At 52.3% G+C, this 12,241-nt stretch overlaps 1 protein-coding gene across 4 annotated transcripts in view; it reads left to right on the forward strand.

Moving 5' to 3' along the window:
* Positions 1 to 12,241, forward strand: part of STX1B (syntaxin 1B) — a 26,034-nt gene continuing 13,793 nt past the window's right edge. For 3 of the 4 annotated variants that reach the window (XM_081133115.1, XM_081133116.1, XM_081133114.1), the window contains exons 1-4: positions 4 to 279; positions 9,374 to 9,448; positions 9,621 to 9,720; positions 9,801 to 9,875. In XM_081133115.1, coding sequence (XP_080989241.1) covers positions 250 to 279; positions 9,374 to 9,448; positions 9,621 to 9,720; positions 9,801 to 9,875 — 280 coding nt within the window. In that variant the 5' untranslated portion in view covers positions 4 to 249. Of the gene's footprint in view, positions 280 to 9,373; positions 9,449 to 9,620; positions 9,721 to 9,800; positions 9,876 to 12,241 lie in introns of all 4 variants that reach the window. The other variant, XM_081133113.1, reaches the window with a different exon arrangement.

Consider the following 12,241-nt stretch of genomic DNA (forward strand, 5'->3'; position numbering starts at 1 on the left):
CCCGCATCCCTCCATCCGAGCCTGTGCCGCAGCCGCATCGCCACCGCAGCCCCGGCAGAGCCCAGCCGGCCCCGGCCCTCGCCCCTGCTCGGCCCTGCGCCCGCGCCCGCGCCCCCGGCCCGCCCCCGCCCGCGGCACCCCTCCCGGCGGCTCCGGTGCCCCCCGCGCCCCCAGACCCAGGCCTCCAGCTCCGAGCCTGGAGGTAGGAGCAGCAGAGGCAGGAGGACGAGGAGGAGGAGCCGTCGCAGGATGAAGGATCGGACTCAGGAGCTGCGGAGTGTGAGCTTGGGGGTGGGGAAAATGGGGGGAGGGACCCCACTATTTGGGCTGCGCGTGGGGGTGGAGTGGGGCAGGTGCTGGGATGCAGGGGCAGATGATGGGACTGGAGGTTGGTGGCAGGGGCACCACAATATCTGGAGGCACCTGATGTTCTCCAGTGAACCTGCATTTTGGGGACAGTGGCTGGAAGGGGTTAGAAGCTGTTGAGACACAAGGGGCAGGAGAGGTCTCAGGGGCCTTGGACACCCCACATTCCCAGGAGGGCCGTGGGGTCTAATCTGGGGATGGGAAGAGTGAATGTCAGGAAGGAATTGGAGGGTGCTGGCAGCCCCAGGCAGATTTATGGAATTAGAAGGATGGGGCTGTTATTGGGCCATGCTGTTTGTGGGACCCAGAGATGGGGGATGCTATGGGGAAGGACACAGGTTGTGACTGAGATGCCAACACCTGGCAGTGAATGCAGTGTGCATGTGTGTGTGCACACGTGTGTGTTGCTCTCCATGGGAAGGGACACCTCAGACACAAGGAGGGAAGGGGCCGCCTCAGGAGACAGCCAGGGCCTGAGATGGGGTGACCCCAGAGGTTGGAGGTGGGGTTGCAGAGGAGAAGGGGAGGAGGTTCCAGGCGCAGGGCCACGGAACTGGGTTGTATGACATGGACTGTGTTCTGCGGGGGGAACTGGGGCACCCTGAACAGTCAGGGCTGGCCGACGTGGGCCCCGTCTGCAGGCCTGAAGAGGCCAGGCTCCAGGAGTCTGGCCAGGCAGCGAGTTGTGCTTGGGTGACTGGTGTCTGCAGTGAAGGCTGCCATTTGGAGGGACTGGGGAGTGGGAGCTTGGTGAGAATGGTTTCTTTGGTGGGGAGGATGCTGGGGCATTTGGAGAAATCACCTGGGGCTCCGGGAGGCAGAGCTGACAACCTGCTGTGTGCTCACGTCTTGTGGTGGTATGTTAATAAAGCACTAGTCCCAGCCAACTTACTGCATTTGACAGATCAGGAAACTAGGGTTCAGAGATGGGCAGGAACTTGCCCAAGGTCACCAAGCAAGTGGGCAGCAGGATCAGACTGGAATGTGGGTTTCCTGTTTGCCAAGTTGACACATGTCTGCTTTTTTGGCCTTTGAAAGGGAAGTCTCAACATGGGGGGGGATGTTAAAAAGCTCTGTCTTTGGAGAGCTCCCTGGATTTGGGGGGTGGTTCACTGGCACAAGAGGAAGGGGCCCGGAGGCCAGTGATTGCCGTCTCTGGGGAGAGATGGCAAGTGGGAAGGAAGGAGGAACTGGTGGTCCAGGGAGGGAATTGTGAAGGTTTATTTCTTTATTGAACTTACTGAATAGGCATCAGGAAAGTAACAGTAATAAAAATAACCAATGCTTTTGTGCCAGACACTGTTTAAGTGTCTTATACTCATTTTGATATTAACTCATTTTGATTGTCACAGAAACCCTAGGAGGCTGAAACCAGTATTATCCCATTTTATAGATAAGGAAACTGAGGTCCAGAGAGATTAAGTAACTTAACTGAAGTCACGTAGCTTATAAAAGGCAGCCAGGCAGGCTGGCTCCATCAGGGCTCTAAACTACCCTTCTCTCAAGATGCAGTTTTCATCCAAAGCAGGTTGCCATCCATAATCTTTTAGACGCTCACCCACCTCCTGGAAAGGCAGATAGACTGAGAGACTACCTCATTTTATAGTTGAGGAAACTAAAGCCCAGAGTGGTTAAATAATTTGCCCAAGGTCACACACCTAGCGAGTGAAGAGTCCAGATTTGAACCAAGATCCCCTGCTGCCAAGACTATCCATGACTCCAAAACTCAGAGAAATGGAACATGGGTTGGGGTGAGGTGGTGGCATTGTGGTACAATTAGAGAGGGAGGGAGTAGGGATGGAGGAGTAGGCAGGGGAGCCTTCATCTGAGCGGGTCAGGGGACCCTCCCAGAGCTGAGGAATCCTGTCTGCTGGGGGCTACTGGGGGTGGCCAGGTGGAAGAGATGGGAAGTGGTGTGGAGGGGTGAAGGGGGCTGGGTGGCTGTTGATGGCTCTGGTGTTAGTCATGGTTCTAGGAAACTGGAGGTTTGGGAGGGGGTGGGTGGAGAGGAAAGAAGCTGCCAGATGTAAGGAGTGCTGAGGGTCTCCCTGCCAGAGTTAAGAGCAAGGAGGCTGGGAAGCAGGAGAAACTGAAGAGGGTGTGGGAGGCCTGGGAAAGGGCTCTCGTAAGAGGCTGAGGGGGATGGGGGGCAGTGGTGGGAGGGGATATCAGCCCAGGGGGCCTGATTATCTTTCCAACAGTACTTTAGAGTTCCCAAGGGGTTGTCAGATATGTTTATCACATAGCAGTTGAGGGCACAGATTTGGGAGTCAGACTGTCTGGGTTCAGATCCTAGCTTTGCTACTTCCTGTGTGACCATGGATAAGTTGGTTAACCTCTCTGATACTCAGGTTTTTTTTCGTGTGTGAGTTCAGAGTAATTCACACTTAGCAGGGTTATCCTAAGGGTTAAAATTAGTTACTATGCAAAAAGAACCTAGAAGAAGGCCTGGTGCCCAGCAGTCCTTTATGAATGTTTGTTTTTCCACAGCTGACTTATTTCTCTTGAACCTCTGAGATGGGCAGGATGTGACCCTAATTTATTTTAGAGTAAATTGAGGGCCACACAGGTAATCTGACTTGCTCAAGATCACACAGCTGTTAATGGCAGAGCCAGGGTCGAACCAGGGTTTCCTGCCTCCAGTTCACCAAACCCCTTTGGTTGGGAACTGCGAGGTGCTGGGCTGGAGTGGAGCCTGCAATCAGGGTTAATCAGCTGGATTGGTGTCCTAGGATCCAAGGACTGGGGCCAGGGATGGGGCTCAAGAGAAGAGGAAGGGGAGTGAGGGGGAGAAGAAGGCTGGTGGGAGAGGGAAAGCACTAGAGCCTGTGAGGCTGCTGTGGAGTGGGAAGGCAGGAGACAGAGGAAATGGGGAGACTGGGAAATGGGGGAAGGTGAGGCCTGTGGTGAGCAGGGCTTGACTCAGGCCTGGTGGGAATGGGGGCTGTTATAGGACAAGTCCTACGCCTTGAGGGCAGGGACTGAATCGTATGTGTAACTCAGGTATGGACAGGCAGTGGGTGCTTTAGCGAGGCAGGCCTGAAATAACAAGGGAAGAGTAGTCCAGTTTGTCCAACAGGGGACAGAGACCAAGAGAACCCTGGTGATGAATTGGCACCAGCCAGCTGCACTGGGCTTGTTTCTGCTGTTCAGACAGCAAGTTCCACCCCTTATTTTGAGGACCTTTGCACTTGTTCCCTCTGCCCGGAACGCTGGTCCCTCTGTTTTGAATGCTATCCGCTCTGCCTGGAACACTCTCCCCTCTGCCTTGAATTCTGTGTTCCCCAGATTGTGGCACAGTTGACTCCTTCAGGACTTAGCTCAAGTGCCAACCCCCCAAAAGGCCCTCCCTGACCATCCTGTATAGAGCCACCCCTGGTGCTTGTTTCCCTCTCTCACGTCTCCTGGTCTCTCTCCCTCCTGCTATTTAGCACAATCTGAAATTGTCTTGTTCATTTTTCATTGTCTGTCCCCCTCCGCTGGAATGTCAGCTCTTTGGAGGCAGGACCTTCTTTCTGTCTTGTTCGCCACCGTTCTCAGCAGCACCTGGAAGAGAACTTGGCACAGATCATACATCCTTAGATGAATGAATGACTCAGTGGAGCAGAGGAGTGAGTGTGAGGCAGGGAAGGGGAGCGGAGAGGGGGGGCTGGGAGGCTAGGCTGCTCGCTGGGAGGACGAGAGGCGCAGGTCAGGGGGACAGATGGACAGAAGGGGGGATACAGTGGAGATGGGCTGCTGCTGCTAGACCAAGAGATGCTTGCACTCCTGAGGAGCACGTGTGAGCACGCGTTTGTGTACATGGGCCTGTGTGTGTTTACACACACATACACACACACACACTCTGTGACTTTTCTCTCACCCAATTCCAGTATCTTTCACCCTCTGTTTTAGTCACCCTCTCATCATCTGTCTCTTCGGTCACTGACTTGCTGGTTCACATTGTCCCTGTCCTTCTTCTAGCTACACATCTGTCTGTGTTGTCTCCTGTCATTGACACACACACAAAGGCCCTTGGTGTCTACTGGGGAAGGACTGAAGCTAGAGGCTTGGATCTGATTACCCCTATTCCCAAGGCAGTTCCTGGGGTGCCCAGGATCTCTGCTCTCTTCTTTAATCCTCTCAAGCCCTCGAGGGGTTGTCGAGCGGTAAAGAACAAAGTGTGTGGGTTCAAATCCAGGCACCACCCTATCGGCCCCCATCAACTGTGTAATCTTGGGCAAGTTACTTAATCTCCCCATGCCTCAGTTTCCTCATTTGTCAAATGGAAATAAGGATAGTATCTACTTCATGGAGTGGCTGTAAGGATTAAATAAGAAATTCAGCCTGGCTGGGCATGGCTCAGCATCGACCTAGGATCCAGGAGATCGCAGTTCAATTCCCGGTCAGGACACATGTCCTGGTTGTGGGCTCGATCCCCAGTTGGGGGTGTACAGGAGGCAGCCGATCAATGACTCTCTCATCACTGATGTTTCTCTCTCTCTCTCTCTCTCTCCCTCTCCCTTCCTCTCTCTGAAATCAATAAAGATATATTATTAAAAAAAAAGAAAAGAAATTCAAAGCACTTGTAACTGGGCCCAACTTGTGGTAATCAGTACTTATGTGTTGTTTAGATGTATATAATTCTTTTTTTTAAAATATGTTTTTATTGATTTCAGAGAGAGGAAGGGGGAGAGAGAGAGAAACATCAATGAGAGAATCATTGGTCGGCTGCCTCCTGCACACCCACTACTGAGGATCAAGCCCGAAACCCAGGTATGCGCCTTGACAGGGAATTGAACCTTGACCTCCTGGTTCGTGGGTCAGCGCTCAACCACTGAGCCACGCCGGCTGGGATCCATTGATTTTTAGAGAGTGGAAGAGAGGGAGTGGAAGGAGAGAGGGAAAAACAGTGATGTGAGAGAGACACATCAATTGTGCTTCCCACATGCTTCCCACATTCGACCAGGGCTGGTGATCGAACCTGCAACCCAGGTACGTGCCCTTCACTGGAATCAAACCCAAGACCCTTTGATGGTATGTTGACGCTCTAACCACTGAACCACACAGGCCAGGGCAAGACATACTATTTATTTAATTAATTAATTCATTTAAATATATCTATTGATTTCTGAGAGAGGAAGGGAGAGGGAGAGATAGAAACATCAATGATGAGAGAGTCATTGATCAGCTGCCTCCGGCACGCCCCCTACTGGGGATTGATCCCGAAACCTGAGCATGTGCCCTGACCGGAATCGAACCGGTGACTGTTTGGTGCATGGGAGGACGTTCCAACCAACTGAGCTACACCAGCCAGGGCTAGATGTATGTATTCTTATTTCTTCATTTTGCTCATGAAGGCATGAATTGTCCGTAAAGTGGATCGGGCACATTTGATCAACTTTTCCTAGGTACTCTCATTTGCCCACAGCCTGTCCTTTAGGCTGGCCAACTTCCAGAAACAGGCTGTGCTTACTGTTAAACAGGTACACCTCAGAGCAGGGAGGGGTGAGCACATGTGCGGGCCCACCCATTTCACAGCTGAACTGGAGCCCAGAGAGGGGCTGAGATTCTCCTAGGGTCACACAGCAAGTCATGTGGAGGCTAGAATGCCTGGCTTCTTGTGTGAGCTCTTCCTGCACCCAGGCACCTCTTATGCTTTTCTGTACTGGCCACAGGAGTTTAGCAGTAGTGAGGACACAGCAGAACAGACTCTTTGGGGCCAGGTAGGAACAGAAGGAGGGGAAAGAGCCTGGGATTTAGCACCGAGCAGTTCAGCTCCCACCTTTGGCCTTTTTTGCTGTGAAGCCTTAGACAGGTCAAGTAACTTCTCTGAGCATGTTTAATCATCTGTAACATGGGAGGGGAAGGGGTAGTAGCCAACCCCCACTGAGCATTCATTCTCTCCCTGGCAGCATGAAGCAGTTTTCCTGACTGCTTTCACTGCCCTCCTGCCCGCCATGTGGGGTAGACATTATTGCTATTCAGCAAATGCAGAGGCTGAGGCTCAGAGGGGAGAAGTCATGTGGCCTTTTAGCTCCTGACTTGGGCAAGTTCCTTAGCCTCTTATGTCTGTTTCCCCATCTATAAAAGGGGGCTATGATAATATCTACCTCAGGGGTTATGTATAAGAATTAAATGATAGCCCTGGCTGGTGTGACTCGGTTGGTTGGAGTGTCGTCCCATGCACTGAAAGGTTGCTGGTTCCAATCCCCATCAGGGCACATACCTAGGTTGCGTGTTCGATCCCCAGTCAAGGTGCATACGGGAGGCAGTGATGGATGCTTCTCTCTCACATCAGTGTTTTTCTCTCTCCCTTCCCCTCTTTCGAAAACCAATAAAACATTTTTAAAAAGAAGTAAATGGATAAATATATGGATAAATGGAGTGCGTAGAATGGTATCCATGCTATGTAAATGTTTGCCATAATTATAGTGATGTTGATCAGTGGTCCTCAGAGAGTTTTAATGAAGCTTAAAAGAGATAACAAGAGCGTAAGGTCTGTGTAAAGGTGCTGTTAAATGATGATATTTTGCCGGGACTTCAGGGCAGAGCCTCACCCAGATTGGGCCTTAGCAGGAGCTACCTGAGGGGGAAAATAACTGGCGGCAGAGTTGCTGGAACGAGGTGGCCTAGTCTCCAGCCTTAGCAGGGGCTGTGGGGAAGGCCCTGCTTAGATGCCTGTGATTTCAGCTTGGGTGCCCTCAGGAAAGTCACTTTCCTTTTTCCCCTCTGACCTCCTGTTCCCTCATCTGTGAAATGGGGACAATGACATCTGCCTCTCCTCTCTCAGCATGGCTCTGGTGGAGAGGATCAAAAGGGATTATAGATGCAAGTGTTTGTGAACTGTAGAGGATTGTTAACGCTCAGCTCTCTGTAATTATTATACCAAATAGGTCAGACTTGGGTCCTTTACCTTTTTTTCCTGTCTCAAGGGCAGGGAAATAGGCAGATAGCATGCCTCAGGGCAGAATCTAAGGAACTGGCTCTGGGAACAACAGGAGAGACAGAAATTAGACTTCAGGACGTCGAAAGTCAGCATGGGGAAGGGTAAGAGACAGAACAGGAAAGTGAGAGACCTCATGCCCTGTGGGTAGCTGGGCTGAGTTGAGTGCTTGAAGGCAGAGAAGGGACAGAGGACTAGGTTTTGGTGCCAGGGGAAGGAGTTCTCATGGGGCAGCTGGTTTTTTGAGGACAGAGCATCTCAGAGTCTGTAAGGGCCAAAGTCTATCGGGGTGGTCCCAGGTCAGGTAGAGGCTTGAGAAGCCAGAAGTCCCATCAGAGTCCCCAAGCCCTACCTGGTGCCACCCCTACTTCTGGGGCAGCTGTGGGCAGAGATGGAGGTGCCCCCCTTTCCCGGTGGATTTTTGAGATTGTCTGGAAATTAAATGTAAGTGCTGAACACACTTTCTGATGTGGTGTGGGGCCCAGTGTCTGTGGGGAGGATTCCTGGGGTTTTGAGGGCACGAAGCTGGGGTGGCTTCGAGAGTGTCCGGCTGAGTCTTCTCTGGGCTTGCGGGTTCTTTCCAGTGCTGTCGGGGCTCTGCTGATTGCGAGTTCACCTGGATGTCTAGGTTGCATTTAGGTCCCATCTGGCTCTGTGTCTATGTTCGATCTGAGCTGTCTGGGATCTGTCTGTGCCGAGTCTGGTTCGGTCTGAGCCTGTCTGGTTTCTGCTAGGTCCTGTCTGTGATCTACTTGGACCTTATTGAGGTTCCATGTGAGCTTTTCTCTTTAGATTTTTGGATCCTGTTTTGATTTCATTCAGGCTCTGGTACTTAAATTCTGAGTTTTTTTAGGTTCTTTCTGGAAATCAGGGTGAATTCCATTTAAGTTTCCATTGGGGCTGATTAGGGCTCCAGATGTAATTACGCTTGAAGGTTTCAGCTTTTGTGCTCAGACTTCTGTCCCAAGCAGAGAAGTCTTGAGTCAGGAGTGTGTAGCACTGGGGAGCCCTCCCTGCCCCCTCTCCTTTTTCCCAGCTCTCAGCGAGTGTGCAGACCTGAGGCTCTGAAAGCCTGGGAGAACAGGCTCAGAGGGCCCTCCCGAGTGCCCCTGGGGGTGCGGCTGACCCGCTGGGTCCACCCGTATCAGCATGCAGCACTGCTGTGGGCCTGTGTGCGGGTGAACATCAGCATGTCGGTGTGTCTCCGAGTGGATGTCAGTGGGTCTGTCTCTCTGTGTGCCTTGTGTGTCAGCCCTTCTGTCTGTATCACTGGTCTGTCTCTCCGTGGAGGTGTGGGTGGATAAATCCCTTTGTGTCTCTGAGCCCTGGGGGTGGAGGGCTGAGCAGCTGCAGGTTGCAACTAGGAAATCCAAGCGAGTGAGAGTAGGTGGGTGTGAAGTTGGAAGAGGCTGGGTGAAAGCAAGTGAATACATCGAGGAGAGTCGGAGTCAGTGGGGGCAACGGGGCAGGCAGGCTGAGGGGCTGTGGGTGGGCAGGAGGAGGAAGACACAAGGAGCGAGGGAGGTCGGGGGTGCTGCTTGTCTCCTCCAGCCCTCACTGGGCCTGACTGCTTGCTCAGCCGGCGCTGCCTGCAGCTGGCAGTGAATTGACCTTGCACAGGGGACGTGACTGGAGGGGAAGAGGAAGGGAGCACAGCTAGGCCTGGGCCCGGGTGGCTGGGGGATGGCGGAGAGGGTCAGGCTCCTGGGACCCCATTCCAGACCCCTTCTCGGAGCCCAGAGCCAAGTATTGCAAGGGCGACATTTAGCTGGTGGTTACTGTACTGAAATACTTCCATACTGGTTGGTTAATAGCAGGTGTCCTGAGCACCACCTGTCTCCAGGGTGACCATTCACAGGGCCACATCCACCCCCAAGAAGGCACCTTTTGCTAATTCCCCATCACCTACCTGGCCTCCCATATGCTGTTCCACCCAATAGCCCATGTTCACCCTGACTGCCTGGGGCCCTGGCCGTACACCCTGCCTATGACCCTCCCAAGACCCCTGCTCTGAGCCTGGAGCGGGGAGCAGCAGGACAAGGGCGGGGCTGCTCATGGTCTCCATCTTTCTTTGCCTCCCAGGCGAAAGACAGCGATGATGAGGAGGAGGTGGTCCATGTGGACCGGGACCACTTCATGGATGAGTTCTTTGAACAGGTAACTGAGCCTCCAGTACCCCAGACCCAGAACCTGGCCCCCACTTCCACACCTCTTGGCCTTTTACCAGTCCCTTCGGGTCTGGCCGATTTCCCTGAACCCTGAGTGAGCCCCGTGGATGCCCTTGTCTGGCCTGAAGACTTGGCTGGGTATAGCCAATTTGCTGCCCCAGGTGGAAGAGATCCGGGGCTGCATCGAGAAGCTGTCGGAGGATGTGGAACAAGTGAAAAAACAGCATAGCGCCATCCTGGCTGCCCCCAACCCGGATGAGAGTGAGTGCTGTTGCGGAGTGGCTGTGGGCTGGGGCCTGGGGTCCACCCAGACTTCTTACTCACCCTGGCCCCCTCCTCAGAGACCAAACAGGAGCTGGAGGACCTCACTGCAGACATCAAGAAGACGGCCAACAAGGTTCGGTCCAAATTGAAAGGTGAGGATTGCAATTCCCTGACTAAGGAGAAAAAGAGCTCTCTGCCTTCCAGTGAACCAAACAGGCCTTTCTATCAGGAATGTCTTCGAACTTCTAGGAGCCAGATTCTTAAACAATGAGAAAAAGCACAAAGCCCCAGTTTCCCTCCTTGCCCCCGGTTCTTTGGAGAAAGAGACACAACAGGGAAATGAGGGAGAGGAGACTGTCTGCCCAAATTGTATATGAGCTCTGCTGGTTCCGTCAGCATGAAGGTCCATCAGAAAAATATAGTCTCCCAAGTGGCTTTAGTTTCATTAAGGCCTCATTTCTCCATAACAGGTGCCAGGCATAGTGCTAAGCACCCAGTAGGTGGGGTCAGCAAATGCTTCTGAATTGGTATCCTCAGCTCAGGACAGATTGGACTGTGTGGCTGACATCAGGGCTGGCAAGCTCTCAGGAGGGACTTGCCAAATGCTTATGTATTCACTCTAATTTAAGGACTTGGGTGCTGGTAATAACCACCTTCCCCCAAAGCACTGTGGGTTGGGAACCTCCTTGTCTGCTGGTGCCAGGGGAATAGCAGTGTTACCGTAACGCTAATTTGTATGCTCATGGTAATTCAGCAGCAGAAAACATTTGCCAAGCACCTACTCTGTCCGAGCCACATTGCTGGGCTTTGGGGAAAAGGAACCATGTCAGATGCCTGGGCCTGCGTGCTCTGACCTTGGTCCAGGGAGATGAGGAGAGAGACTTGATGCCCTCCTGGACTTCACAGGAGGCCATGTGTTAGCCTCCAGTGCTAATCTGTAAAAACAAACCTTTTGCAACTCAGGAGAGTGTGCTGGAAAGGAAAATGACCTAAACTGGGAGCACATTAAGTACAAATCCAGGCAGAAGGAGCCCAACTTATATCATCACTCATTCTGGACAAGTACCCTACCCTCAGCTTCCGCTTCAGTACAGTAAGAAAACCAAGCAATTTCAGAGCTGTTTTTTTTGTTTTTTTGGTACCAAAATTCTTTCTTTCCCAAATGAAATCTTACAAAGAACTCCAGTATATACAGCACATAAAAGTCAGTTTGTTCTGGCTGAATTGGGTGGGGCTGGAAGGCCCAGGGCTTCCCCTTCACTCCCATCAAGTTCCTTCTCAGAACCAGGGTTCCATGGAACACAGTTTAAAAATCCCTGGCTCAGTGATTTCTTGGGCCCATCAAGCTCTGACCTTGATAGTCTCTCTGTGAGACCATGAGGAGGGCTCCGTGGGTTAGGGGTTCAGGAATAGATCAAGAAACTGGAAAGAGCCCTGGCTGGTTTGCTCAGTGGTTAGAGCGTCGGCCTGCGGACTGAAGGGTCCCAGGTTTGATTCCAGCCAAGGGCACGTACCTCGGTTGCAGGCTCAATCCCTGGCCCCAGTCGGGGCATGTGCGGGAGGTAACCAGTCGATGTGTCTCTCTCACATCGATGTTTCTTTCTCTTTCTCTCTTCCCCTTCCACTCTCTCTGAAAAACAATGGAAAAAATATCCTCGGGTGAGGATTTAAAAAAAAAAAAAAAAAGAAACTAGGAAAAGTGGCAGTGGCTTAGAGAAGCTGATCCTCCAGACCTCCAGAAAAAGAGAGAAGATTCTCTTCTCTGTCTTCCTCCAGCTACGTGGTGGCCTGAGCTCAGGTTTTGTGTGTGACTGAGTCCTTTTACCCATTCGAACCTGAGTTTCTAGCCTGAAACATGGACTAATATCATTGAACTCCCAGGATTGCTGTAAGAAGTCAGTGAGAACATAAAGTAAAGGACCCCTTCGTCCAGGCCTAGGCCCCAGTCCCAAGTCTGACAATAGGATATGAGTCTGGGCCAGAGATTCGGACATCCCTGGGTGTGTGTTCCTGTGCTTTTCCTGTAGCAGCTGGGCCAAAGCTGTCACTCAGTCACTGTCCCGCATTGCTGGCAGGGAGTGTCGGGGTGTCATCCAGCCCCTACCTCCCCTGCTGCCAGCAGAACAGAGAACTGATGTTCTCAGGAATGGCCTGGAGGCCCTTCCGGGTCTGAGAGGACCTGGTGGTGATTCATCCCTGCTGCATTTTCCAAGCACAGTAGATCTTACCACAAGCTCTTTTTTAGAAAATCTGAGTAAGTGTCAGGAGTGCATGATCCAGAAGCAGTTGATCTGTGCGCTTTTCCAAAACATCCTTTAGAAGTGGGAATTCCCGGGACAGGGATCACCTTGCAGGGCAGGGGGAGAGCTAATTACTCTGTTGGAACATCCATCCAGTATAGAATTTTCCAAGGAAATGGAGGCCACTGGAACCTGACCCACCTGGAGATGCCTGCCTCCCACCAGAAAAATTCCAGGGTGGGTTCCTGCCCCTTTCCAGAGGATGCAGCAGGTGGAGT

This window comes from Miniopterus schreibersii, assembly GCF_964146895.1.
Source record: "Miniopterus schreibersii genome assembly, chromosome: 3".
NCBI classification, from domain to species: domain Eukaryota; kingdom Metazoa; phylum Chordata; class Mammalia; order Chiroptera; family Miniopteridae; genus Miniopterus; species Miniopterus schreibersii.